The sequence below is a fragment of the Amborella trichopoda genome, chromosome 8 (genome assembly GCF_054954075.1).
Source record: "Amborella trichopoda isolate Santa Cruz 75 chromosome 8, AtrichopodaSantaCruz75HAP2 v2.0, whole genome shotgun sequence".
Taxonomy (NCBI): Eukaryota; Viridiplantae; Streptophyta; class Magnoliopsida; order Amborellales; family Amborellaceae; genus Amborella; species Amborella trichopoda.
This window is the reverse complement of record NC_142343.1, coordinates 39,303,057-39,328,456: the sequence shown is the minus strand read 5'-3', so window position 1 is coordinate 39,328,456 and position 25,400 is coordinate 39,303,057. Positions and strand designations below refer to the sequence as shown.

At 36.8% G+C, this 25,400-nt stretch overlaps 1 protein-coding gene across 2 annotated transcripts in view; it reads left to right on the top strand.

Moving 5' to 3' along the window:
• FAC1 (AMP deaminase, putative / myoadenylate deaminase) overlaps positions 1 to 25,400 on the top strand; it is a 32,176-nt gene that overhangs the window by 5,665 nt on the left and 1,111 nt on the right. For both annotated transcript variants that reach the window (XM_020666648.2, XM_088874915.1), the window contains exons 2-18: positions 2,176 to 2,363; positions 3,045 to 3,252; positions 4,665 to 4,843; positions 5,224 to 5,275; positions 5,458 to 5,588; positions 5,699 to 5,878; positions 6,338 to 6,405; positions 6,512 to 6,654; positions 8,005 to 8,066; positions 13,374 to 13,487; positions 18,068 to 18,208; positions 22,287 to 22,439; positions 22,565 to 22,618; positions 22,761 to 22,871; positions 24,142 to 24,315; positions 24,406 to 24,486; positions 25,284 to 25,382. In XM_020666648.2, the coding sequence (XP_020522307.1) occupies positions 2,176 to 2,363; positions 3,045 to 3,252; positions 4,665 to 4,843; positions 5,224 to 5,275; positions 5,458 to 5,588; positions 5,699 to 5,878; positions 6,338 to 6,405; positions 6,512 to 6,654; positions 8,005 to 8,066; positions 13,374 to 13,487; positions 18,068 to 18,208; positions 22,287 to 22,439; positions 22,565 to 22,618; positions 22,761 to 22,871; positions 24,142 to 24,315; positions 24,406 to 24,486; positions 25,284 to 25,382 (2,138 nt within the window). The remainder of the gene's footprint in view (positions 1 to 2,175; positions 2,364 to 3,044; positions 3,253 to 4,664; positions 4,844 to 5,223; positions 5,276 to 5,457; positions 5,589 to 5,698; positions 5,879 to 6,337; positions 6,406 to 6,511; positions 6,655 to 8,004; positions 8,067 to 13,373; positions 13,488 to 18,067; positions 18,209 to 22,286; positions 22,440 to 22,564; positions 22,619 to 22,760; positions 22,872 to 24,141; positions 24,316 to 24,405; positions 24,487 to 25,283; positions 25,383 to 25,400) is intronic.

Below are 25,400 nucleotides of genomic sequence, written 5' to 3'. Positions count from 1 at the left end.
CTCCAGGTTTTGGAAGCTCTAGTTAGGTTTTGAGGAAGAATCCCTAGGTTTCTTCTAGTTGTTGCATGTGTTTGAGCTTGAGTTATTGTTGTTTTTTGTTCTCTTTCAATTTTCCTACATGAGAAACGTACTTCCATATCTGACCACCATATGAATGGTGTCTTTGAACTCTGAAACTGTAAAGGGATCGAACTCTAGTGCACAAAACAACTATTAAATCTCTTGAACCTACTATTCCAAAATTCACCAATCTTTAGCAATTTATGTTACAACTAAGGCAACTCAAGAAGCCTTCTCTCTTCAACCTACCATTCCAAAATTTACTGATCTTTGCTAGGCTGCCATCTCAATAATCCAGCCTACTTGTATCTCTAAGACAATACACCTCCTGCCATTGGACTAGTGGAGATATTTCTTGACCAACTCCCCACAATAGAATACCCGCTCAAAATTATTGAATCGACTGTTTGTATTCATATTTTAGAAAGGGAGAAGTGAATTATGAGATTAGCTAAGGTAGCCTTAACGAGTGTGTTTCGACTGTCAAAAGGAAAATCGTAGCTTTCCTTCCTTCCAACCTCGTCATTCGGTCTGAGTCAGTTAGTCAACGTCGTTTACTGGATACTCACACAAAGGGTAGACCTCGCTGTGAAGTGGGGATGACATAAATCTGTTTGCCAATAGACAAAACCACCTCTTCCAATCAAAACCTTGGCAATTTTGTTGTCCACAAGCACTATCATCATCATCTGAGCCTTTTCCCAACTATTTCCTTTTCTGCCATTCTGCTCTTTCAACAGCCATACCTTGGGTTAGACCAAAGTCGCCATATCTTTTCTCAGTACTTCCTTCTATGTCCTTTGGGGACTTCCCCTTGCCCTTTTAGAGCCTTCCACTTGAACCAAATCATCCCCTCTAACCAATGTTGTTCGTCTAGATGTGTGTACATAACATAAATAAATAATGCTCAAGTTTCTACATATCATATGCTCTCTCGAGTCAATCTTTTGTACATACTGCCTAGGACCTTGGAATTTTATCTCAAATCAGTTAATTAGTTGGCAAGAAGCAAAAGATTGAGAATCTGATGGCCCTAGTGAAACCCTCTTGACAGAAAGTGATGATTGAGCCTGCAAGTTCTTTTGATTTTCAAACTGACGGGATAGTTATCATCTGTGAACATGAACACTCCTCCTTAAGATTAATATGCTTGAAACTTCTTCATCAGAATTTTTTTTTTGAAAGAATCCCTGATGTCGTTTTGGACATTCAATAGGATGAAGATTTCATGCTTAATGAAAGTTTGCTGATTTTCAAGATTCCAGAATATTTTTAGATAATTTACTCTTGAAGTAAGGTTTGTTCACATGCAAATGATGGTGTACTTTGCATAAGATGAATGTCAGTTATGCTGCTCTAATGAAATGCCACAGCCCTTCTGCATAAAGGCTTAGCATGTGGGTTTCTATTCAATGATAGGATATGCTTATATCCTATCCTTATATTTGTTGCACTTTACCATTTGATAATATCTTGACATTGTTGGCAATATCTATTTTACCCCTTTGTACATTTTCAAGAAGTTTTCTTCTTCTTTCAAAAGTATCTATTTTAAGGGATATATTCATGAACAACCTTTTTTTGGTGGATTTGAAAAGACATTGGCTTCATTGTCAGAGCTTTCTGCCCAGTTCGCAGTTTATTAAGGGAGTGGCTCTATTGTTTTTTCCCTATTGAAAGGATTTTACTTGTTAGCTATACTAACTTAAATGTTCAAAGTTCAAACTGGTAGGAAAATAGTAAAATAGGGAAATTTTGAGACATGAAAGAAACTGCTAAAAAAATAGGAAAATGTTTGATGTGAAAGACTTGATCTGAGTTAAACATGTGATAAATTTAGTTTAATACTGGGACATATGTGTATTTCTTATACATTTTAGTGAAACTTTTAAGTTTGAGTGCCTGCCTTACTCATAAGGATGATCTGCTTATTTCATGCAAAAGTTCCTGGTTGTGTGAATGATAATGATACATTGTCATGTCTTATGACCTTTTTGTGGATAAGGGAACAAATTTGCTTCTTGATTCATTATATTATGTTGTTGACTTTTTAGTAGTTACGCTATAAAGTTGACCCAACTCCGGCGCATATTGAGTTGTTTTCACTGTTTTCAGGTAATTGGCAACCAGGTAGTCGCCCAGGTTCAACTAAAAGATCTACATCTGTTATTAGACTGGCATCCCCTAAATCACCTGTGGCTAGTGCTAGCGCTTTTGAGAGTGTTGAGGGATCTGATGAAGATGAAGATTTGCCTAATGGTGTTAGACCTGAAAACACGTATCTGCATGCAAATGGAAATGCTGTAAGATTACTTCTTTTATTTCCTTCCTTTTTGCAGCTTGTGAAATTGTTGTTATTATTCTCATTATTTTGACATTATAGATTCCAAGAACTGTATTCAACATCCTGCTTGGAACCTTCTCCCCAACATCCTTATCTTTAGGGAGGCTAATTATGAGGCAGACAATATGTCTAGCATTAGAGTTTTCTTGTCCTGTCCTGTAACCAAATATTCTAGATGGGATAGGGTGCAGGTTACTAATTGTAGTAAGAAAAAATAAGTAAAGGTTATAAACTTGTCCAAAAATATGCAATGGATGGATCAAAAAAGAAGTGTAACTTATTCATTATACTTGAATTATGGTTCATGTGACTACAACAGTATTGAGCTTAACTGCAGGGGTGGCAAAACTGCAGCCTTCTTTTCCTATGATTGCTCCATATGTTGTTCTTGCTGATTTTGATATCTTATAATGTATATTTGCTCACTATCGTTTTTTGGTCATATGAGGAGGTTGACTGTGCTAGTCATGGAACCGTTTATTACATTAAATGGCTCTGGGTCTTATTTACATGGTCTCATCAGATAACTGAAATTGTTTTGCATATAGTTGCATATTTACCTACCATGCTCTGCACGTTTTGTGGTTCCTGACAATGGATAGAGTGGACTTTGACCTTGCAATTGAACTGTTATGAACAGGGGCCAGAGACTAAAAGCCTATATCAAAATGTACCTGATCTAGCTAATGCCAAAGGAGACCAAAAGGCTGTGACTGCAGCTAACATGATCCGTTCTCATAGTGTATCTGGTGACCTGCATGGTGTTCAGCCCGATCCTGTAGCAGCCGATATTTTGAGGAAAGAACCTGAACAGGAGACTTTTGTGAGATTAAAAATCTCACCAACTGGTAAGAGAACTGTCAATTTCTTTTTACTATTTTATGTATTACTTATGATTTATAACACTAGAGTATGTAATTTTGTGTTGTTGTGGATATAAATCTGGCTTGTTTGTGGTCCTTTCTTGTACTCTGCGGAACAACAGTTGCATTGGAATACAACATGCAATAAATATAACAAAAATGAACAGTTCCAATGTGGGTTATATTATAAAGCAGCTGAGACAAGAGGGAAATGACCAAGAACTTGACATTCAAATGTAACGTATGAACTTTTATCTGTAGAAAGTGAATAGAATACTTATCTTTTGTTTGCTGTTATATATATATATATATATATATATATATATATATATATATCATCATCATCAAAGCCTTTTCCCAACAGTTGGGGGGTGGCTATGCGAATGTCACATTCTACTCTATCAAGGGCCCTACCCTCAATGAGGCTATTTCCCACGCTCGTCCATGTCGCAGGATTGCCTATTTTTCACTGCAATACGTCGCTTTTGGGGAATGCCCTAGCTAACCCTTGCCCATTTCTCAATGTACCCGGGTTCCGGTACAACACGCCGCTTATGTCACTTACATTTGATATATATATATATATATATATATATATATATATATATATATATATATATATATATATATATATATATATATATATAAGCAATTGTGAAAATAAGCAAGTTTTATATACAAGGTAGGTTTCGATAAGATTTTAAACCTTCTATTTGCAGGTCATTGCTTGTTTGATTGTGGCTCCTGCTTGTATAGATCATTAACATGCATGAAATTACATAAAATTGGGCCAAATATCACTGTGCCATGAAAAGGTTATGGAATGTGCATGTAATGAGACATGTTTTGTGAGCCAAATTGTTTATGGCCATGGACAATCACTAGATACCAAAATTTCTAAAGAAAGTGGAGGTCTCCATGATTCGAGAGTGTCTTATTTTTAACAGCCAACCATTAGCAGAATCTCATGATCTTCATGTATGATCACCTTGTTCTTTACAATGATAGAGAAGAGTATGTAATTATGCACATGTTACATCTCAAAGTGCTTTGTTGATTAGCGAATAATTTTAGAACATGTGCTCGATAATACCCATGTTCAAGTTTGGGTTGAATTGGCATCAGTAGACCATATAGGAACAAATGAGATATAATTTATGCACATTGAAGTGAATTTTCTAGATTTAGTAGACTTTCTATCTTAATTCTTGCCTCTTGATATCCAAATTTTAGGTAGTTGTTATGTGCTAGTTTATATGGGGTCCTCAAGATTGTCATAGATGTCATCTTTTCCATGGATTGTAATGCTTGTAGATGGGTGTTAAGTTTCATCGAGCACTCAGGCATACTGAAGTCATCTATGATTTAATTTATTATTTCTCCATATTGATCTTCAGAGGCCCCATTGCCGGATGAAGAGGAGGTATACTCACTTCTCCGAGGGTGTCTTGAATTGCGAGAAAGGTATGTGTTCAGAGAAGCCATTGCTCCATGGGAGAAAGAAGAAATAACTGACCCTAGTACACCAAGGCCAAATCCTGATCCATTTGCAATTGAACCCGAGCAGAAAACAGATGTAAGACTTTGCAACCTCTACTTGTGTGTGCTTTTCATAAATTATCACTATATGTCCGTAAACAGAAAAGTATCCTGTAATATGATGGGCAATGGATAAAAAGTAGCCTATTGGATCGTCACCGTCCATTGAAATGACGGATGGTGATGCAGTGAGCAGGAACCCTGATTGAAGTCATGTCATTTTCTGGTGGGTCACACTCCCTACCCGTTACTGTTTGTCATTCTGGTGGATCTTGCTGACCCACTGAAATGGTTTTCCTATAGCCAATCAAATTGTAGCATATTTTTTGCTTCCTACAGTAGTCGAAGTAGGTTATCAACATCTTGTGGTTAAAATTTTGTGTAATTCCTCAGTGGTTTCTTTAAAATGTTTTGCAGCATTACTTTCGGATGGAAGATGGAGTTGTTCATGTCTATCCAAATGAAGACTGTAAGAATGAAATTCGACTTGCTTCTTTTCTTACTTCTCTGTAAAATGTTGTACTTTTATTGAAATATTCATTTGTCTCTTCTTGGAAAGATTTTGGGATTTAGTTTGTTTTCCAGATACATAGCAGCTATGGAATTTTCATGAAGAATTTTGATCTTTGTTTCTATGTTTTTATTTTACAGCTACAGAAGAAAAGCTTTTTCCTGTTTCTAATGCCACAACCTTTTTTACTGCTCTGCATCACATCCTGCATGTAATTGCTGCGGGGAACATACGATCTTTATGCCATCGGAGATTGGTTCTTCTGGAGCAGGAAAGTTATACCTGTTCTGGATTTTCTTTTGTTTCTTTCCTATACTTTGGTTTATAAGTGTGGCTTCTCTTGAAGTTATCAGTAACACACATGCATTTGATTCATTGCAGAAGTTCAACCTTCATCTAATGCTGAATGCAGATAGAGAATTTCTAGCGCAGAAAAGTGCACCACATCGTGACTTTTATAATGTCAGGAAAGTTGATACACATGTTCATCACTCAGCATGCATGAACCAGAAACATCTTTTACGGTTCATCAAATCAAAGTTGAGGAAAGAACCTGATGAGGTACTATTCTAGTTTTCAATTGTATGTAAGGGAAAGAGTGGTATGATTGCATGGGTCACTGAGAACCTGAGGTATGTTGAGTCATCACCATCCATTGAAATTATGGACAGTGATGGAGAGAGGTGTGCCTATGAGCACAATTCATGACCCTAATGGGGGGTTCCACGCAGTCGGTTGCCGTCCATCATTTCAATAGATGGTGGTTACCGGTTACCCAATGTCGTATGTTTCCATAAGCCAATTGGTTTTATTGTACTTTCCCTATTTGTGATTTATCATTGTAGTACATTGCCACGAAGTGGTGTTGTGAAAAAAAATGTGATGTACTTGTGAAGGGTTACGGATTATGGTGGGGCAGTACATTGCCACAAAGTGATGATGTGCAAACCAAATACTTACTTGTGAAGTGTTACAGATTATGGAAGAGCTGTTCACTTAGTTCTATATGCTTTTTTCCAGGTGGTGATATTCCGAGATGGGACATATTTGACACTAAAAGAAGTTTTTGAGAGCTTGGATTTGACGGGGTATTTACATAACTTTTAGTATTCTTTGAATGCTTATGTGGTTCTCCATTTCCTGCAATTCTTTCTGAACAAAAATTGCACTTCCTCTTTTGGTCTTCTGGAACAGGTATGACCTTAATGTTGATCTGTTAGATGTCCATGCAGACAAGAGTACATTCCATCGTTTTGACAAGTTCAATCTCAAGTATAACCCTTGTGGGCAAAGTCGGCTGAGAGAAATTTTCCTTAAGCAGGATAATCTTATTCAAGGTAATTTTTCGCTATTCCACTGAATTAGTATTTTGGTTGATGTATGTTGACCTTATCATTTTACTCTTTTTTGTCTTCAATGACAATCATTCTGATTAATTGTATGATTTGAATCTTAAAAGCATGTTCCATTTCTGGTAATGAGTTCCGCCACTCAGCATGAGCTGTTGACTGCAAATCAGGAATTTACTAGGAGAAATCTAAACCATGCTTGAGAATGTACATAAAATGGATGGTTCAATTTAGGAAGTTTATTCATAATTTGTTTTATGGTTTTTATCCTTTATTTTTTGTGGTAAATTTTTCATTATCGATTTAAGAAAAAAATGGTGGATGGTTGAGAAGGATGTTATTGTAATTTTGGTAGATGGTTATGTGCTGAATGTAGTGGTTTGTAGTATAGGAGTTTGGTTAATTGTGACTATTATTAACCACTCTGAATGTTTGTGCATTGGAAAAGCTCTTGTAGGCTTTAATTTCACCTAGTTTTATCTTTTTCTTTAATTTCACCTAGTTTTATCTTTTTCTTTCTTGTGCATTTATCCCTAGATAGCTGTTGAACAATTTGAAGTACTTGAGAAGTCATGATTGTAATTATCTGGAAAACCTTTCTGAATTTTGTTGTTTCCAACATATAAAATAGCTACATAATACATCCACATACAAACTTTATATCATCACATTTTGCTCTAGAAGAAGCAATATTTGATGGCATAACTTTCTGCTTCCAAAAAGCGTTGGAGGGAAACCCTGAATAATATACGCTGGGCTGTCATTCCTTCTTAATGGTTGCCATTCATGACAATGGAGTGCTAAAAAGAACAGCATCCTTGTTGATTTTCTCGATTGTGGAGAGTGGCAATGTTCATGCGGATGATAACATGGCCGACTGTCAGTGCCCCTTCTTTGGTTCTGGTTTATGGAGCACTCTCCAGGATCACTATTTGCAAAGATGCTTTAGTGGGTTTTTGAGGAATTTTATTGGTGGGTTATTGAGGAATTTTATTGTTTTCTTTCCCTGAGAATCAATTTTAGCCTAATAATGTTTTAGGGTTTTGGCCTGGGAAGACTAGACAAGTATGAATATGTTGTTGTCTTTGGTGGTGCATCATATGCTTCTTTTTAATTTTCGTCTTTATCTAGTAATCCATCTCCTAGTCAAGTCTGATTTTAACTCCAGATTCTTAATTGAATGAGTAGATGCTTGTGTGGCTTTTTTATTTTTAATTTTTTTTTAATTGATTACTCTTTGGGCAAAAGCTTTTGTGCTGCCCCTTATTTCTGCTAATTTATCCTGTTCTAGCAAGAACTTCATGGACATGTTTGAACATTTGATTCTTGATGCTACAGGTCGTTTTCTTGCTGAGCTGACTAAGCAAGTTTTTTCAGATCTTGCTGCTAGTAAATACCAGGTGCGAAATTTTTTAGTTGTTTCACATGGTTTTGTGCTGGTTTTGAGGTTTATTTAAAATTAAATATTTTCCATTAAAATTTTTATTCTATTGCAGTTATACTTGATAATGTGCAGTTTGAAACAACTAAAGTTATTGGAACTTGTTGATAATAGACTTAGTAACTGTATTGTTGATCCGCATGTACAAGTTCTTTTTATGTTTTCTTTTGAGGATGTATTTTGAGGATGTATTACCATTTATATACTGTACATATGTACACCCTTTTTGGTGTTATATTATTGTCATTTGATCATGCTTGTATTCCCCCCCCCCCCTCCCAATCACAAAAAAAAAAAGTTTTCAATTCTTATCTATACGCATGCAGCTTTCAAATATCAGGTTTGATGACCTAGATTTCACAATGATCAGAACCTTTGCACACATTTGCATGTTATGCAAGCCGGGTTACAAAGATATGGCATAGACTTGGAGATAGACTTCATTTGAGCCTTTGCAAATTTAGGCTGATGATTTTGTGATGGAGGGCTAAAGTCTTCTTATTTTGTATTTTTATTCAATTTCAATGATGTATATTGTAGTTATAGTTTTAGGGTTTATTTCTAGGTTTTTAGGATTTCTAGGTTTTTAGGATTTCTAGGGTTTTTATTTTTTTATTTACTATTCAAAGTATTATTCATAGTTACTGTTCATGTGTTGCTATGCACATGTTACTGTTCATAGAGGTATTTTTGGAATTTTGGTATTGATTTAGGAGTATTTAGAGTATTAAATATTTACTTGAATCTCAAGTTAAATTAGGGTTTCATAGGCTTATAAAAGGTTAGATGTCATAGTTTAGGGGATATGTTATTTGGAATAAATTTTATTTTATGAAAGAAGAAAGTCTTCTTCTCTTGGCTTGATTTACAACTATGTTCTTTCTCTCTTCTTAGATATCTTCACCATCATCTTGATCCTTATCATAGATCGGATCTCCTAAGAAATCTTGTTGTTCATCTGAGTATATATTGAAGATTGGTCGGGAGTCTCAATCTACAATTTGTTGACTTTCCATGCAAGCTATGTCAAAATAAAAAAAATCTCGTCCTTCAAATCGAAAACCCTAAAATATTCCCCACATCTAGGTTTTTTATCACTATCCTCATCACCCGTCTCCACACGCGGAGCGCGAAAGTGAAAAGGCTCGCACTAGATCCTCTTGGGCTGTAAGATCAACGTCGTGGCCATTATTGAGGCTCGCGAATTGTTGCGCCAGCTGTTGGACTTACCTTTTAAGTTCCTCAATTCTGTCATCAATAGGATCACGGAGTAGATCTTCGAAAATCCCCCTTCTATGGCCCCTTCTTGCTGTCAAAGGTTTGTCGAAATCACAAACCCTAGGCAAATAGTCAACAAAAATTGCCGAAATCAACAAGAACTAGGTTGTTTTGGCAATACTTTGGCCTAAATCAGCAAATCCTAGACCCCATTATAACTTACCCTCTTTGTTGTTGATCTAGGGTATACAAAAAAAGGTGGTGCTACAGTGACTTCGTATGTGCTATAGTAACTTTCGTACTTACAGCAATAACTTTCGCATAGATCGCGGGCTCTGATACCACTTGATGTAGCAAAATTCGAAGAAACATAGAAAATCAGCAAAAAAAGAAAGCCAAACACAAGCAATTTTGGAGAAACTCTTAAGTTTTCTCCCACCTAGGACTCAAACGTTAGGCTTCTTTTACAAGACAAAGCCTTTCTTTTTTGAAAGAGGAATGCTTGAATGGCTCTCCAGTCCATCTATGCCCTTATTTATATTGAAAAATTATTGTTTTGGACAATATTTGTTGAGACAATTAACTTTTGTCCAAAAGGTCTTAACTTAAGTAGAACTTGAAACTAAACTTTTTTAACTTTAACTTAAAATATCTAAAAAGTGCCTAGAATTCCTAGAAACTAAGAAACCCTATAACTAAAATCAAAATATACATCCTTTAAAATTGAATAAAAATACAAAATAAAAAAAACTTTTGGAGGTCAAAAGGGGTAAACTAGGTTCAGGGAGAATATATGTTTTGTGGGATCTTATGCCGCCATAAACTTTTTAATACTCTAGGTTTATTGGGAAATGGTACACGAAAATAGGGTGTACAAAGATATTTTCCCTATTTAAAATATTAAATCTAAAACTCAGGACATGTGTGTCGTAAAATTTACACTTGCATGTCTTAGTTATTAAGGCACTCATCCCTCACAATCTAAGACATGTAGGCCTTACTACTGAGACATGTATGTGGAGAAAAGAGTAGGACTTGGATATGATTTGCTCGAAATAATATTCTTTATTATCATTTATAATGTTGGTCGAAAAAGGGTTCCTTAACCCATCCCATGTTGAGGTAAAAGAGTTGAGTTGTGTTAGGTAGGCATCCAACGTAAAACTTTGTCAAAACTTAAATGAGGGCGGATGTCATAGATACATTCGTAGGATTAGGATATCGTAAGTGAAAGAAACTTTGAAAAGAATGAAGATAGGAAAGACTTTAGGACCAGATGGTATCCTGATAGAGGTTTGGAAGTGCATGGGGGAGATTGGCTAACCTAGCTGTTCAACAAGGTGTTGAAAACAAAGAAAATGCTAGACGAATGGAGGAAAAGTACCGTGGTACCTATTTATAAAAACAAAAGAGACATACCAGAATTGTGCGAACTATTGAGGGATCAAACTTAGGAGCTGCATTATGAGGCTTGGAGAGAGAGTGATTGAGCAATGACTAAGGCATGAAACAAGTGTATCAAAAAAATGATTCGGTTTTATGTAAGGGAGGTCAACAACCGAGGCTATTTTCCTACTTAAACAACTGATTGGGAAGTTTAGGGCGAAGGGAAAAGACCTCCACATGGTCTTTATTGATCTCGAGAAAGCTTTAGATAGAGTACCTCGAGATTTGATTTGGTGGTATTGGAGAAGAAAGGAATCTCCAAGCACTACATCAACTTGGTGAGAGACATATACGAGGGATCTCTAACAATATACGAACAACCAGTGGAGAGACGAGTGAGTTTTCAGCGACAATAGGTCTACATTAGGGGTTAACATTGAGTTCATACCTCTTTGTCTTAGTTATGGATGACTTAACTAGGCACCTGTAAGGTGAGGTACCTTGGTGCATGTTGTTAGCAAATGACATAGTTTTAATCGATGAAACCCGAAATGATGTCAACACAAAGCAGTGTTTTAAAATGCGGGATGCGGCCCTGATGCGGTGGGGGGCCGATGCGGCTCGATGCGGCTCGGATGCGGGTGCATCGCGATGATGCGGTCAATAAATGTAAAAAAATTCAAAATTTTTTTAAAAAATAAGTTAATGTATAAAAAAATATATGAAGGTAATATATCTGATATTAGGTATTTTAGTTTAATGATTAACATCAAAACTATTAGTTGTCAGAGATTTTGTATCCAGTTATCTACCCATATAAATATTTCTACAGAACAAGCATATCACACAATTTCTATCTTTGGGATTTTTTAGTTTAGCTTATTTCCAAGCTGGATCCTTATTACTAGAAGATTGGGAAGAAGACATTGTCCCAAAAATATGTATAATAGTAATATTGTACAAGAAGGAAAAAAATTTATCGACTCTGTGAAGGACTGCTCGATTTCTTTATGACCTCTGAAACCCCCGATTTTTTATCACAAATTCACCCTAACATCTCCAAATCAACAATCAAAGGCATCCAATGAACATTCAAGTATCAAACAACCGCCAAATCGAAGATTTCGATGAAAAAAAAAATTTCGCCTAAATTTTTTTTTACCTCGATTTGATGCAAAAAAAGCCACAAAATGGTTGAAAATCTTCGTTTAGGGCCCTTAATACGCCCCCAAACAATTTCCCTAACATTTGGATATTCAAAAAGACCATTTTGCCTGGCAAAACCAAAAAACAATTCGGTAGACACTGTAGCAGTGGGATGCGGTGCGATGCAGCCTATGCGGGATGCGACTACGATGCGGCCGCATCTGTCAAAAGCGCATATGCGCCTGTTTTTGACGCTGATGGGAGCGCATCCCTCATGATGCGGTTGCATTTTAAAACACTGACACAAAGTTTGAACTTTGGTGGGATGCTCTAAAATCTAAAGGTTTTAAAATTAGCTAGACTAAAATAATATGGAATCCAAGTTTAATAATAATTGGAGTAGAGACGAGGGAGTAGTTAATATTAACGGTCAGGAAATACCAAATAGAGTGTATTTTCAGTATTTTGGGTCGATAATCCAGGAAAATAGAGAGGTTGGGGAAGGTATCGTACATAGAAATAGAGCTGGGTGGGCAAAGTGTAGGTGTGCAACCAGAATTTTATGTGATCGCCGCTTACCAATGAAGCTGAAGGGCAAGTTAGGACAGTTATGAGACTAACATTGCTCTATGGGGCGTAATGTTGGGCGGTCAAAAAACAATATACTCATAAAATGAGTGTGGCGGAAATGAGGATGTTGAGATGGATGAGTGGCAAGACATTAAGGGATAGAAATCAAAATGAACACATGCGATAAAATTTAAGTGTGGCACCAATAGGCGATAAGATGAGAGAAAGTAGGCTTAGGTGGGCTGGCCATGGTTGGTACAGACCCAGTACAACACCTATGAGGAGGTGTGAGTTAGTTCAAGTGGGAGGCAAAAAAAGGGCTAGGGGTAGGTCCAAAAAGACACGGTTGGAAGTAGTGAGCAAAGATATGGGGACTTGTGGCCTATTGAGGGTATGACCCTTAATAGAGCAGGATGGTGGACCAAGATTCGTATAGTTAACCACAATTAGTTGGGAGAAGGATTTAGCTATAATGATGATGATGATCATTTAAAAGAGCCGACCAAATAGTTGGGATAAGGCTCGGATGGTAATGGTGGTGGTCATTTACAATGTAAGATCAAGTAAGTATCTTTAGCATATTATTGTCAGTAAATAAATATGAGTTTATTACTCTCAAATTTTATGGAATAACTTAATTTAAGTATAATTAGAGATATTTCTAATATATTTAACGTTTTTATCGAAATATCTTCAAAAAAATTCAATGAATCTTTTATGGTTTAAAATTTCTCTAGTTTCATATATTCCTTTTCCGGGCCCTCATGGTGCTTCCAAACTAGCAAATTCCTTGCAAGCAGCGATACATCACTCTGCAGACACTATTGCTTCCGATAACTATGCTTTGGACGACTTCCCTCGCTGGTTTGCAACAGTTTTCTTGACTTTTTTCTATTCTCCCAGATGGGCTATACATAACTGCACCTGCACTACATGTGTTTTTTAGATGGCAGAGTACAGGATATCAATATACGGGAGAAAACAAAGTGAGTGGGACCAACTCGCAAGTTGGATTGTGAATAATGAATTATACAGCGAGAATGTTGTTTGGTTAATTCAGGTATTTTCCTTTGCTTTCTCCGTTCTTTAAAAGTTGATAATCGGACTAATTTATTTGTACTGAAAAAGCTATTAGTCAGTTTTTAGCTATTTCTTGGGTTCCTTTCATAATGTCATGGCACCTATACATCAATAGTTTCCTCATCAATGGATTTTTCTTTTAGAAAAAGAAGTCCATTGCATCTGTTCGGTTGTAGCAATCAAGGAAATGCTGCTTATGTCCTCTGTTATTTTCTTGCGTTCCATTTGCTCTGTGCCTACATTTGTGTGAATGCATGTTGTTTAGGTGACCTTGAACTTTATTTCATTGCCTTAGGCTTGGACAAACTATCTGTAGCTCATACTTGTAGAACTAATTGAAGCAAATATTAATTGCAGTTGAAGGATTATGTGGATGATAAAACTTAGGTTTTGACAAGCAATTACTTGATCTATTCTACTCATTCTGTTCTTTTATGTCAATTGCATTATTTCTTACGTCGATTTTAAGTCATTCACACATTCTATAGTGAAAAAAACTTAATTGAGCTTGCTTGTCTAATTTTTTTCTGGGTAATGTCCAAGACTCTACTGCATTGTACACAAGAAAATAAAATTTGGTATGCAAACACAAAGTTGTGGCTTTTTATTAATTCAATACGTTTACAACATAAATTTAGGTAAGTAGGATGCATCTGGTTTCTAACCTCTCCTCTTGCCTAGAAGTTGGCAATTCCCTTAACCTTGCTAAATGTATGGTGAAAGAACATAGTTGAAAGCGCAGTTTCTAAGATTGCTTCCAATATCTCAGCAATCTCTAGAGACAGACCCTTGCATTGGCCTCATTTGATTACATTCAGTTAGTCAACTTCTAACAACAGTGAGACAGGAAAAGTGTTGAGAAAATATCCTTGGCCCTGTGACAAGGCTTCTGCCTCTACCTCACTTCAAAACTTTAAACACGTAACGAGTGTGCCAAATCCTTTAGGATTATTGCCTGTCCATCTCTGAAGTGGCTTCCTTCTCCTATAGTTCAGGATTGCCAAAGAACCTTTCATCAAAGTTCTACTTCATGGATACCGACAAGTTCCTGTGAAACAACTTATAATCTATTTGTCTTTCTATCATTACTGCACATGCTAATCTTTCTGGAATTCATGGTATTCCTCCAAATTCCCAGAACATTGCGAGTAGGCCTATCTTGCCAATGATCTACCCTCTAATAAGGAAGGGGCCTGATGACAATGCTTCTAGTTTTGAGACAACCTTCTTTGCCATCACCTCCAGTTTTAGAGACGAGCTCCACATTGGTCCCTACTCCCATAAACGTTAGTTGCGAGGAGGCGATTGATGGTTTTCTCACCATATCTGTAAATAAAACAATATCAAGAGGCTGGACCCTGCACAACTGAAGGTGAACTGTCTGATCCTTATCCTTTGTTGCCAATGAATCATAGTCCAGAATTCCTTGAGGCTTCTGGACCCCAAAGCAAGTGACCTTATAAACAGCTCTGAAATCCATGAGGGTTTACATTGAAAATCTTTAAGTTTAAAAAAAATGATTATTTTACAATAAGGTTGACGTCCAAACTTGGTAATCATTGTGAAATTTGTAATAGTTGTTCAGTTTTGTTAAGCAAGAAATTTTTCCCAAGTATGGAATATGGTAATACTAGTCTTTATTTTGTTTGATTTGATATGATTTGTCATTAGCAGTGTAGATTGACCAGGAGTCCCATGTTACATGGTAGTATTCAAATGTGAATTGAACTTTATTGTTATCTACCTTGTAGTTGTCATATTTGAAAGCAGAAATGCTATCTTGGTGTTGACTCTGAACCTAGCTCGTTGATCATGATTTCTCTCTACTTAAAAATACAAGGACTTCTACTCAAAGAGGAGTTTGCTTTCTGTGGATCCCTAAAGCTTAATATATTTGGTGCCACAAGTCTTATTATGAAATTATAACACTAGTTCAGACAGTGTGACCATATAATTGAATGTAGTTCTGTGATGATTGAAATTGTAAGGGTTTTGTTGGGGAACTTGGTTGCAGACTGAGGCATTATCAAGTCGGATAATAGTTGAAGGAGCTAAGAAGGACAAAGGTGTGCATAAGGGCATATTTAGTTGAGCTGCAGCCCGGGTAGGGAGTAGCATTTGAAATTTGTGAAGGAGAAAAATGATTTTTCTTGGGCTTGAAAAGATATTGTTTGCAAGAAAATCTTCCTTAGAAAGAAATGCAATTATCTTAGGAGGCTGTGGTCAGAATATGGAATATGAGCTGAAGGCTATAATTTGAAGGGTGAATAAAACAATTAGAGTCATTTTTAGATGATATCCTAACAAAAAACGATACATGGATCTTAGCTGTTGGATATGTCTCGTGAATGCCTTGTGGGAGCAGGAGCAGATGAAGCATTGGCATCCACTAGGAGAGTGTGAAAGTTGGTCATGTGAATGCTAGATTTCTACCTAAGTATAAGGCTTGTGCAACTAAGCAATCGAGTCTGCGAACCCCTTTGCCCCATTTTATGGGATTCTCTTGAGGATGTTGGAAGTCATGTTGTAGAAATTGGCTAAAGCATCATGGTGATATTTTATGGGATTCTCTCGAGGATGTTGGATGAGGCGTGTGAGGGAATTAAGCATCACGGTGATATTTTATTGAGAGAAAGGGCTAACATTGACCGGAGTACGAAGGACGAGGGGTTTACTGAAGCAAATAGGATGTTGATCACATTAAGTGGTGTGAGAAGTAGTTTAATGAGTGATTTTTGCAAATCATGTAATGGTTGGTTCATGCATATTGCCTCAATTTCTCTCGTTGTATCATATTATCTTTTAGATGTGTGAACTCCTTGGTGTTTCTTCAGTATTCTGGGCTATAACATTGAATTTTTAGGCCTTTGGTTGTTGGTTCTAAGCCCATCACTGAGCCCTCTCAATTAAAAATCAAGAATAATATCAGTTGTCCAATAAACCTATTGTTCCACTATTGCAGCATTCAAAGTGATGTGTTGAAAGGTAGGCCGCCTTGCTGCCTAGGCTTCATCTTTGAGGGAGCCTGAGGCCTAAGCATGTTGCTTTGGCTAAGGGAGTCTGCCACAGGCGGGTGCCTAGCTGCTGTTGGCTGCTTCTAGCAACATTGTTGCGCACACAGATATACGCAGACACGGAGGGAGGGGGATGGGAGAGAGTATAGATTTTTTTTAATCTCCTTACACTCACCTTTTAAGTTTGAATTGCCATTGGCATCAATTGATTTAGCCGCTAATTTGGATGTACCTAGTGCATTCTTAAGATCAACTTAGTTATGGGAACATAATTCAATAGCCTGAGTTGTTAGCTTGTTCTCTCCTTCTAAAATTGCTTCCCTCTCTTTTAGATTTGAATTTTGAATTGTGGAGTGTTTGCTTACATTCTTATCAATTTCCTAATTTTTTAATACACTGATACACCTGCAATACTGCACTAAACACTATTAAGAGTCATAGTTAGCAACTGATTCCCTAATGACGCCTCCATGCAGTCCCAGCCACCTCAAACAAGAGGCGACTGCCAGACTGCCCTGGCCTCCTAAGCAAGGCCAATGTACCAATCCGGCATTGGTCGAAGACCTTTGATAGGTTCATACTAAGAATGAATATTTGCTCCCTTGTAATTCGAAAATTATACGGATCCTTGTGTGATATTTGATAAGATGATAGGTAAACTTGCTAGTGGGATTGGAATTTAAATACTTGCTAGTGAGATGAGAAATTTAATCTGCTAAACCATGCAGTTGTGCTGTTCCGGCAATGTCTATTTCTCTCTTGGAAGGAATGCCTAAATGTCTTGATGAACATTAAACATTTACACATGTTTCCTTATGAGAGTGGGACACATATATTAAATATGAGTAGCACTGCCTTTGAGTTGGTCAATGAAAACCCTTATTAAAGCCGTAAGTTTCAGTTCGTAAAGCAGCCTTTGTAAATGTCTCTTGGAAGGAAAAATAATGAAAGAACAGAAAGCAATGTCTGAATGTCTTGATGAACATTAAACATTTACACACGTTTCCTTAGGAGAGTGGGACACTTAACATATTTATGAGTATCACTGCCGTTGAGCTGGTCGATGAAAACCCTTATTAAAGCAGTAAATTTCAGTTCGTAAAGCAGCCTTCTTTATAGAAAAATATACTGGTAACTGATTGAATTTTGCAAGTGAAGAACTATATGTTGTTTTTGTATGCCATCAGACGGCTGTACAAGCCTGGCAACATTGAGCTTCTTGCTGAAATTTCTGAAGTATTTTGTGCATTCTCTTAAGTGAAAAATTTCTTAGAAATATAGGTTTGTTTGTATGGTTGCGTGCTAGATATATTTATAGGACCAAGACTGTTTCTGCATTTAGCTGAGGTTTCCATATGCCATAATCAGTGTCGTAAAGACTCATGCATGGTGTCAATTTTATGAATGTACAATTGTAAATGGTTTAATACATTAATGGAAGTTTTGTTAGCTATCACGAAGGCAAGGATTTTAAGCCCTTTTTTGTATATTTATCTGCCAGCTTGTTCACAGCATGTAAAAAAATTCACTTTTGTTTTTCTTTCAGCTTCCTCGCCTGTATAATATATACAAGGAAATGGGTATCGTTACATCATTTCAGAATATTCTAGACAATATATTCCTCCCCCTTTTCGAAGTCACAGTAGATCCAGATTCACATCCTCAGTTGCATGTATTTTTGAAACAGGTATGCCCTGTTAGTATTTTTTTAATTTCTCATTTATGCACTCTTGTAAAATTCAGCTTGGCATAAACTGATACTTTTTGATACTTGTTGTATTGGGATCATTTTCATTATGTTTAAGATGCCATGTATGCTTTATGGTTGAGTTGGACCCAAGTTTAAAGACACTGAACAATGCAAGTTGACATTTGCTTGAATCTCTTGGGGTATCTTTGGGTGATTTATCTTGGGATTTGATGCAGCCTGCGTGTATAACAGTGATAATATGAAGATCTCTAGTGAATTCACAAGTGAACTTACTGCTTCATCATCTCCTTTCATGAGCATGCGTAAGTTAAAGAAGCAGAGAAAAACATGTGGCTAAATGGGGAACCTTCCTTGATCGTTACTCGAATTCATACACAAATGAATTCATACACAAATTTATTTACCTGATTTATATATAAAGGGACTACTTAGTTTTCAATAAGATTGTGCTCAACCACCTGGGAATTGCCTCTATATGCCCTGACATATATCTCCAATCTAACCCCTATTTGTGTCAGATCAATGATAAACCATGATACTCAAGTTTTTCATCCTTAGTTGTACTACATCATGATAAGTCATATACTCAAGTTTTTCAAGGTGGCGCCTAGACAGGCCCAGCCACAATGGGTCCTACCACAGCAGTTCACACCAACCTGATTGATATCTGTTCCCCTGTACGTCTCTCATATGTGCAATGCTAAACAAAGACACCAGTCACTTATTAAAGACATCCCCTTAAAAATATTTTGCAATTTTTTTGTTAATCCTAAAAAGACAGTAACTCCGAAAATCCCCACAAAAAGCTGGCAAGGAAAAAAAAAAAAAAAAAAAATCAAGGAGAAATTAGAAAACCCCCAAAATCTATAACCAAAATGTTCTTCAAAGCATTTTAACGAAATCAGGCATTCCATCACCCGCTAAAATTATCAAAACTTAACTGAGTTCAAAATAGTTATATAAAGTAATTATTGGATTTATTTAACTGAGTAGACATTATTTTATTTAAAGCACTTATGAGAAATCAGAAACCCAATAGACATGCCCTTATCTTACAAAGTGACAGAAACACGTGTTCGCATTAGACACGGACATGCCATGCCTGACATGGCTGCTTATAAAGTGGTGTGTCAAACACGACCAATGCATACTTGTTTGTATATATTATTATATAATATTAATTGGTGACTTTCTAACAATAAAGTTAACTTGAAAATTAGATCATGCATGTCCAAACAATACATGCATGGCCGATAGTGTGGAAGCCCGTGTCCAAAGGCCGGAAGTGTGTGTTCAAGGACAGACACACGTGCCTGAATGTGATACATGTGTCCAGATATCTAGACATGTGTCCACCATTTGGACACGTGCATCAATGTTTGACACATTAACAGAAATGTGTTGGACATGATATTTGATTGACAATGCAGACATGTCTTGCCTGCATCTTGTGGCATGAATGGTGTGCCAAGATATGTATTGGACACTTATGTCCTATAAAATGTGCCAGACACTCTCTTGTCCTTGTAACATATCATACACCTACCATGCACAATATTAGCTTTGAAGCTGACCACATTATCCCTTGTAGTATGACACTACTTTCTGATATTGCCTACTCAATTTATATGGCCCATAACATATATCAGCAATTCAGCATTTTTACCAGCACTAGTCACCAATTCATCAGAATATACTTATCAAATACATGGGAGAGACAAAATTAATACGAACAACCAAAACATTAACATTGTAATGGGCCAGGTAGACCAACATGAGTACATATAACAAAATAAATGACTTCTGCCAAAAGAATTGCCTTTGCAAGCCATAGTTTGGAAAGATCTTTGCATGCCATTGTTTGGAAAGATCTTCGCCTGCCATAGTTTCCTACTTCAGAAAACCCCTTCCCTCTTTTCCTCTCTGGTTTCCTTTGTTATGCCTCATGTTTGGATAACCAGCTGTTCAGTTCATTTGCACCTTAACACATCAGAATGCAATACCACTAGATTATCGAACTCCCATGTAGCATGAAAGGTGCGAGAAGTTTGCATTTCCCTGTCAAAGGCATGACCTTGTCACCAATCATGTATTGGACAGCTATTGCTTCACATGACGTTTGTCTTGTCCAATGCTGCACACTTGTATTCAAGAACACCATACTGAAGGCCACATTGGAATATTGGATGAGCTGCTAGTTTGTGGTTTGCATGCAATGTAATGTCTCACCCTATTGAAATTAAGGAGGCTTTTTTTGCTATTTGGAGGCCCCCTCCTCTATCAAAAATGCACCATAAAAATGGCAGGTTTGACACTCAGCTGGGAAAGGGTAGTTGATCTAACTCCGAAATCATGGTTGGGCAATCCGCCAACTGTGCTTTTATGGAAATACGGACAGCCCCACAATTTGAGAAAACTATGACCTAGGCTTGCTTAAGTTTTTATATGCTGTAATTTTAGTACGTAATCCTCTAAGGAAGCTAAGGAGGGCTGATATTCGCATGATAATGGGCCATGCTCAGAAGCATTATGTAACTAACAGAAATATGGATGCACATGCTTGTACATAATGTGATACTTATGTGTTACCTATTAAATGTACTGGTTAAGTTGAATACTTATGTGCATGCCTATTTAATGTACTAATTAAGTTGAATGCCATCATAGAGCCCATAAATGAGTAGGAAAGCTCAGGGATCCTCCATGTTGATGCAATCAGCTTTCAAAGAACCCAACTTAAATCAAAGATCTCTTCGAGATCTACGAACCTTATCTCTATGGTTTTTTTGTGATTCAGATTTTCAGGCTTTTAATTGTAGTTGGATACCACCTTGAAAAATCAGTGGCAAATTTTATTTCCCAGAGTGTTTTAGGATTCTTCCGTTATTGAGTCCTACAAACCCTTCTGACACTATCTTCTAGAGTGTTGTTGGCTCTAATGATTAGAAAATTGAAGTCTTCAAAATTTCAGTTTCCTTTCCTTAATTTGCAAGTTGGTTTTTCCTAATTTTGTTTAAAAGTCTATACTACTTCCACATTTTGTAAGGGTCAATTCCTAAAACTCTAAAGGAACTAGTTACCTAATCTTGTAAGAATATAGATGGTTTATCTTTGGGAAAGTTGTGATAGCTTAGAGCCCAAACCGAGTCAAATAAAGAGGGGCTCAAGCCTCTATAATACCCATGCAGGTTCAAACCTCTTAAATACCCAATGTAGGTCTCTCGCCAAATGAATTCAAGTTGAGTAATAAAAATTGGTTTCATTTGTGATGAGAGACCGCCTTCAGAGCAGAGCTTCTTCTACCCCTATTGTAGAGGGTGTTCTACAACTCTAGCCTAGAAGTAGGGAGTCTGCCCTAAAGATTAAAGCTCCTTTTTCTTATTTTTGTAGAGGTTCCACAAAATTTGAGCTTGTAGTTTGGAGGTCAGCTCACTTACGCTTGTTTTCCCCTCTTGTGTGGCACTTCTCCATCCAAAAAGTCCAACAAAATTCGTTACCCTATCTACCCCATCAAATTGACCCTTCCCAAGCAATAATAACATGTCCCACCACCCCCCGTAACCCATCACTTTTACCCCTTATCCCACCAAATTAACCCTAATCTTGCTTATTCCCTACAAATCCATTAATTACCATTGCTGCACCTGCATTTTTCCAGCAACTTGATAACCCACCTCTCGTTGTTGCCCTAAATGTATCTAAGCCTTCCCTATCAGCCCAACTAAATCGTTCCTTATTTAGAGTTCAAATTCCCAAATCATAACTACCATTAGGCCACCTCGATACCCTCAAAACCCTGCTCTCGTATATTTGTAAGCCCACCAAGCATGTCATGTTTGCATAGGAGCCAAGCCCTCTTGGTCCTACATCACAAGTATTATACATTTGCTTATTTTTAAGAGAGAAACTATTTCAATTATGAGGTAATCCTGTGGCTATGATGAACTATCCAAAAACAATGCAACCTAATTCTTAATGGATCTTGTGCATATTTTGAAATTTCAATATATATTAGAAGTCAACATCAGCTTGGGTCACTAATGGATCTTTGCAGGTTGTCGGTTTAGATTTGGTGGATGATGAAAGCAAACCCGAAAGACGTCCAACAAAGCACATGCCTACTCCAGCCCAATGGACTAATATATTTAATCCTGCCTACTCATACTATGTGTACTATTGTTATGCAAACCTTTACACCCTCAATAAGGTAAATCCTTCAATTTTAATGTATCATTTTATCACTTGCCTGCAATGGCTCACAATGTGAGGTTTGGGGACATTATCGCTTGCCTGCAATGACTCATAATGTAACTGTTGGTTGACTTCGGTCAGCTTCGTGAATCTAAGGGAATGACAACCATCAAATTTCGGCCACATTCAGGAGAGGTATTTATGGAAATTCTTCCAAACCCTGTCTAGTTTCATTCTTAAAGTTTCATGTTTGCTTCACATAGAATCTTTTATTTTATTATTTTCTTATCATCTAGGATTTCCTAAACCTTCTTGATGTATTATTCTTTTTTCTCAGGCTGGTGACATTGACCACTTGGCTGCAACATTTCTTACTGCTCACAATATAGCTCATGGAATTAATCTCCGAAAATCTCCTGTTCTGCAGTACTTGTATTACCTTGCTCAGGTATAAAGATATTCTTCCAGTGCCATTGGATATGCATCATGAGGTACATGGAGTCTGTTCTTCCGTTTACGTGAGCTTGATGCTTTAGAGCCAGCCTTTTTGGCTTTTAATCTCTCCACCCCCATACTACTAACCAAAAAAGCAAAAAAAGGAAGAACAGGGTTGGAGGGAGGGGGTTCGGGTGGAAACCAAGCTGTGAGCCAAGCTTGAATCTTGGAAAATGACAGCGGTGCATTTTTACGGAGTCATGCACACACACACACAGAGACATGGAATTTGAACTTGGCACCTAGGAATGAGAATAAGACCTGCCGCCCAGTGTGCTATTTTGGTTCATTCCGAAGTTTATATGCATATTAATAGTCTCTCTTAGGTCAAGTATTCCCTGTGGTTACTGGATTGGTAGCTGTCCCATTTGAAACCTAAGTGCCTTCCTCTTTGCAGTAGTAATATATTGTTGATTTAATTTATTTTGAACCCATAGTACCAAAAAAGTAGAGCTCTTCATGACATCAACTTTTCAAATTGCTGAAACTTGATGGTGTTCTGCTTGGTCTCATTTGTGCATATAACTGGTGTCGTTTGATAAACCATTGGCTTTTCTTTGGATCTTATGCATTTTTTAGGTCCTTTTTAAGCTCTTAGTGACAACTGTTTCGTAATGTCGCTCTACCTGTGCTAAAAAATAGAGTTTCTAAAGGAAAAAGTTTATATGAGGGTGAGGCCCTAAACAATCAAATTAAGGCGTACCTCAAAAATTCACTAGAGGAGGTTGTTTCGATGCTGCAAAACACTCAATTGATCATCTCGACTTCAAGATGTATGGACATGGGAAAAAATGGATTTCAAATCTTGAAAATATTACGTCTTGTAATGTATTATCTAGACCGTCGATTTTCAAGATATTCAAGTATTCATAGATCTGCTCTATCTACACTATTTTTTAATCTTTGAATTTTATAATTAGAGATGAAAATAAAATTTCAGGCCATCACAAAGGTTTTTGATACTAAAACAACATATTTCAGCACTATTTGAAGGTGCGCCTTACTTTGATTTCTTAGGGCCTCAGCCTCATACAAACTGCACCCTATTTTAAATGATGTTCATAAATTTTCTGATTTCTTTTTGTGCTTTTATACTGTGTCTATATATATATATATTCTATTTGTTTTTGTGTGTGTGTGTGTATTTGTTATTTCTATATGAGGGCTGTCTCTTTGTAATAGAGCTGTATGTGATTTATTTAGTGGTACATTTTGGTTGCCAGATTGGTTTGGCCATGTCTCCCCAAAGCAACAACTCATTGTTTCTTGATTATCATCGGAATCCTTTTCCAATATTTTTTCTTCGCGGTCTCAATGTTTCTCTCTCCACTGATGATCCTTTACAAATTCATTTAACAAAAGAACCTCTGGTGGAGGAGTACAGTATAGCAGCTTCGGTACGCATTGTCTTTTGTATCTGCATATCAATTGATGTTACTTCTGTATGAAATATTGTATCTTAAACAAGTCTACATTTGCACTGCCAGGTGTGGAAGCTCAGTTCATGTGATTTGTGTGAGATTGCCCGAAACTCGGTCTATCAATCTGGTTTTTCACATGCTCTGAAGGTACATCCTCTTTATATATTTTTCTATTTCTTTGGCTTGCCAAAATTTACTAGCATTATACTGAGTTTTGAGTGCACTTAACAATCAGAAACTCGGAATCCAAACATGTTTCTTCAAGAAAAGTACTGGGATCGGTGAACTCCTTGTGACCTGTGTGGCAATCAAAATTTACTAATTGAAAAGAAAAGAAACTGTATTTTCAGAATAAGACGAATTGCCAGTTTTCCTTGTTACATGATTGTCTAATCTCCCCCAGAGTTGCAGTGATTGTGTGAAACTGGACCATTTATCTTGGTATATGTAAATATATTGTCCACTAAGAACCCCATCCTGATTTTCTGGTTACACCCATAATTTTTGAGCTACAGTGCAATAGTGGGTCTATCATCAGAGTCAAATTTGGAGGCACTGGCCAATAGTCCAGTGGGCTCTTTGGTTGGATACTCAATAAAATTTCCTTTGTAAGGGGTACGTATCTGTCGTACTTCCTTTTTTGCTGAAGCATGTACATAGTTTAGTTAGATATTTGCTTTCAAATTTATGTAGGTGTTTTTCTTGTCGGAAAACCAGGATGTTGAGAAAGGAGCATACTATGCTAACTATGAGAATGGGTATATTCCCCAGTTGTGTATATTGATTGGTTACTTTACTTTTTCTAACAAAACGGATTCAGAGAGCTCTTCTCAGTGATCACAAAACCAAGATATACTATTCATAGATTATGTCAGTAACTTCTTATGTGTTCTATTCAAATGAATACTGGAGCACCATAAACATTTTATATGTCTATTTTGCAGTCACATTGGATTGGGAATAAATACTATATAAGAGGTCCAGATGGGAATGACGTCCGGAAGACAAATGTGCCTCACATACGAGTTGAATTCCGTGACACGGTTTGATATGATTATTCT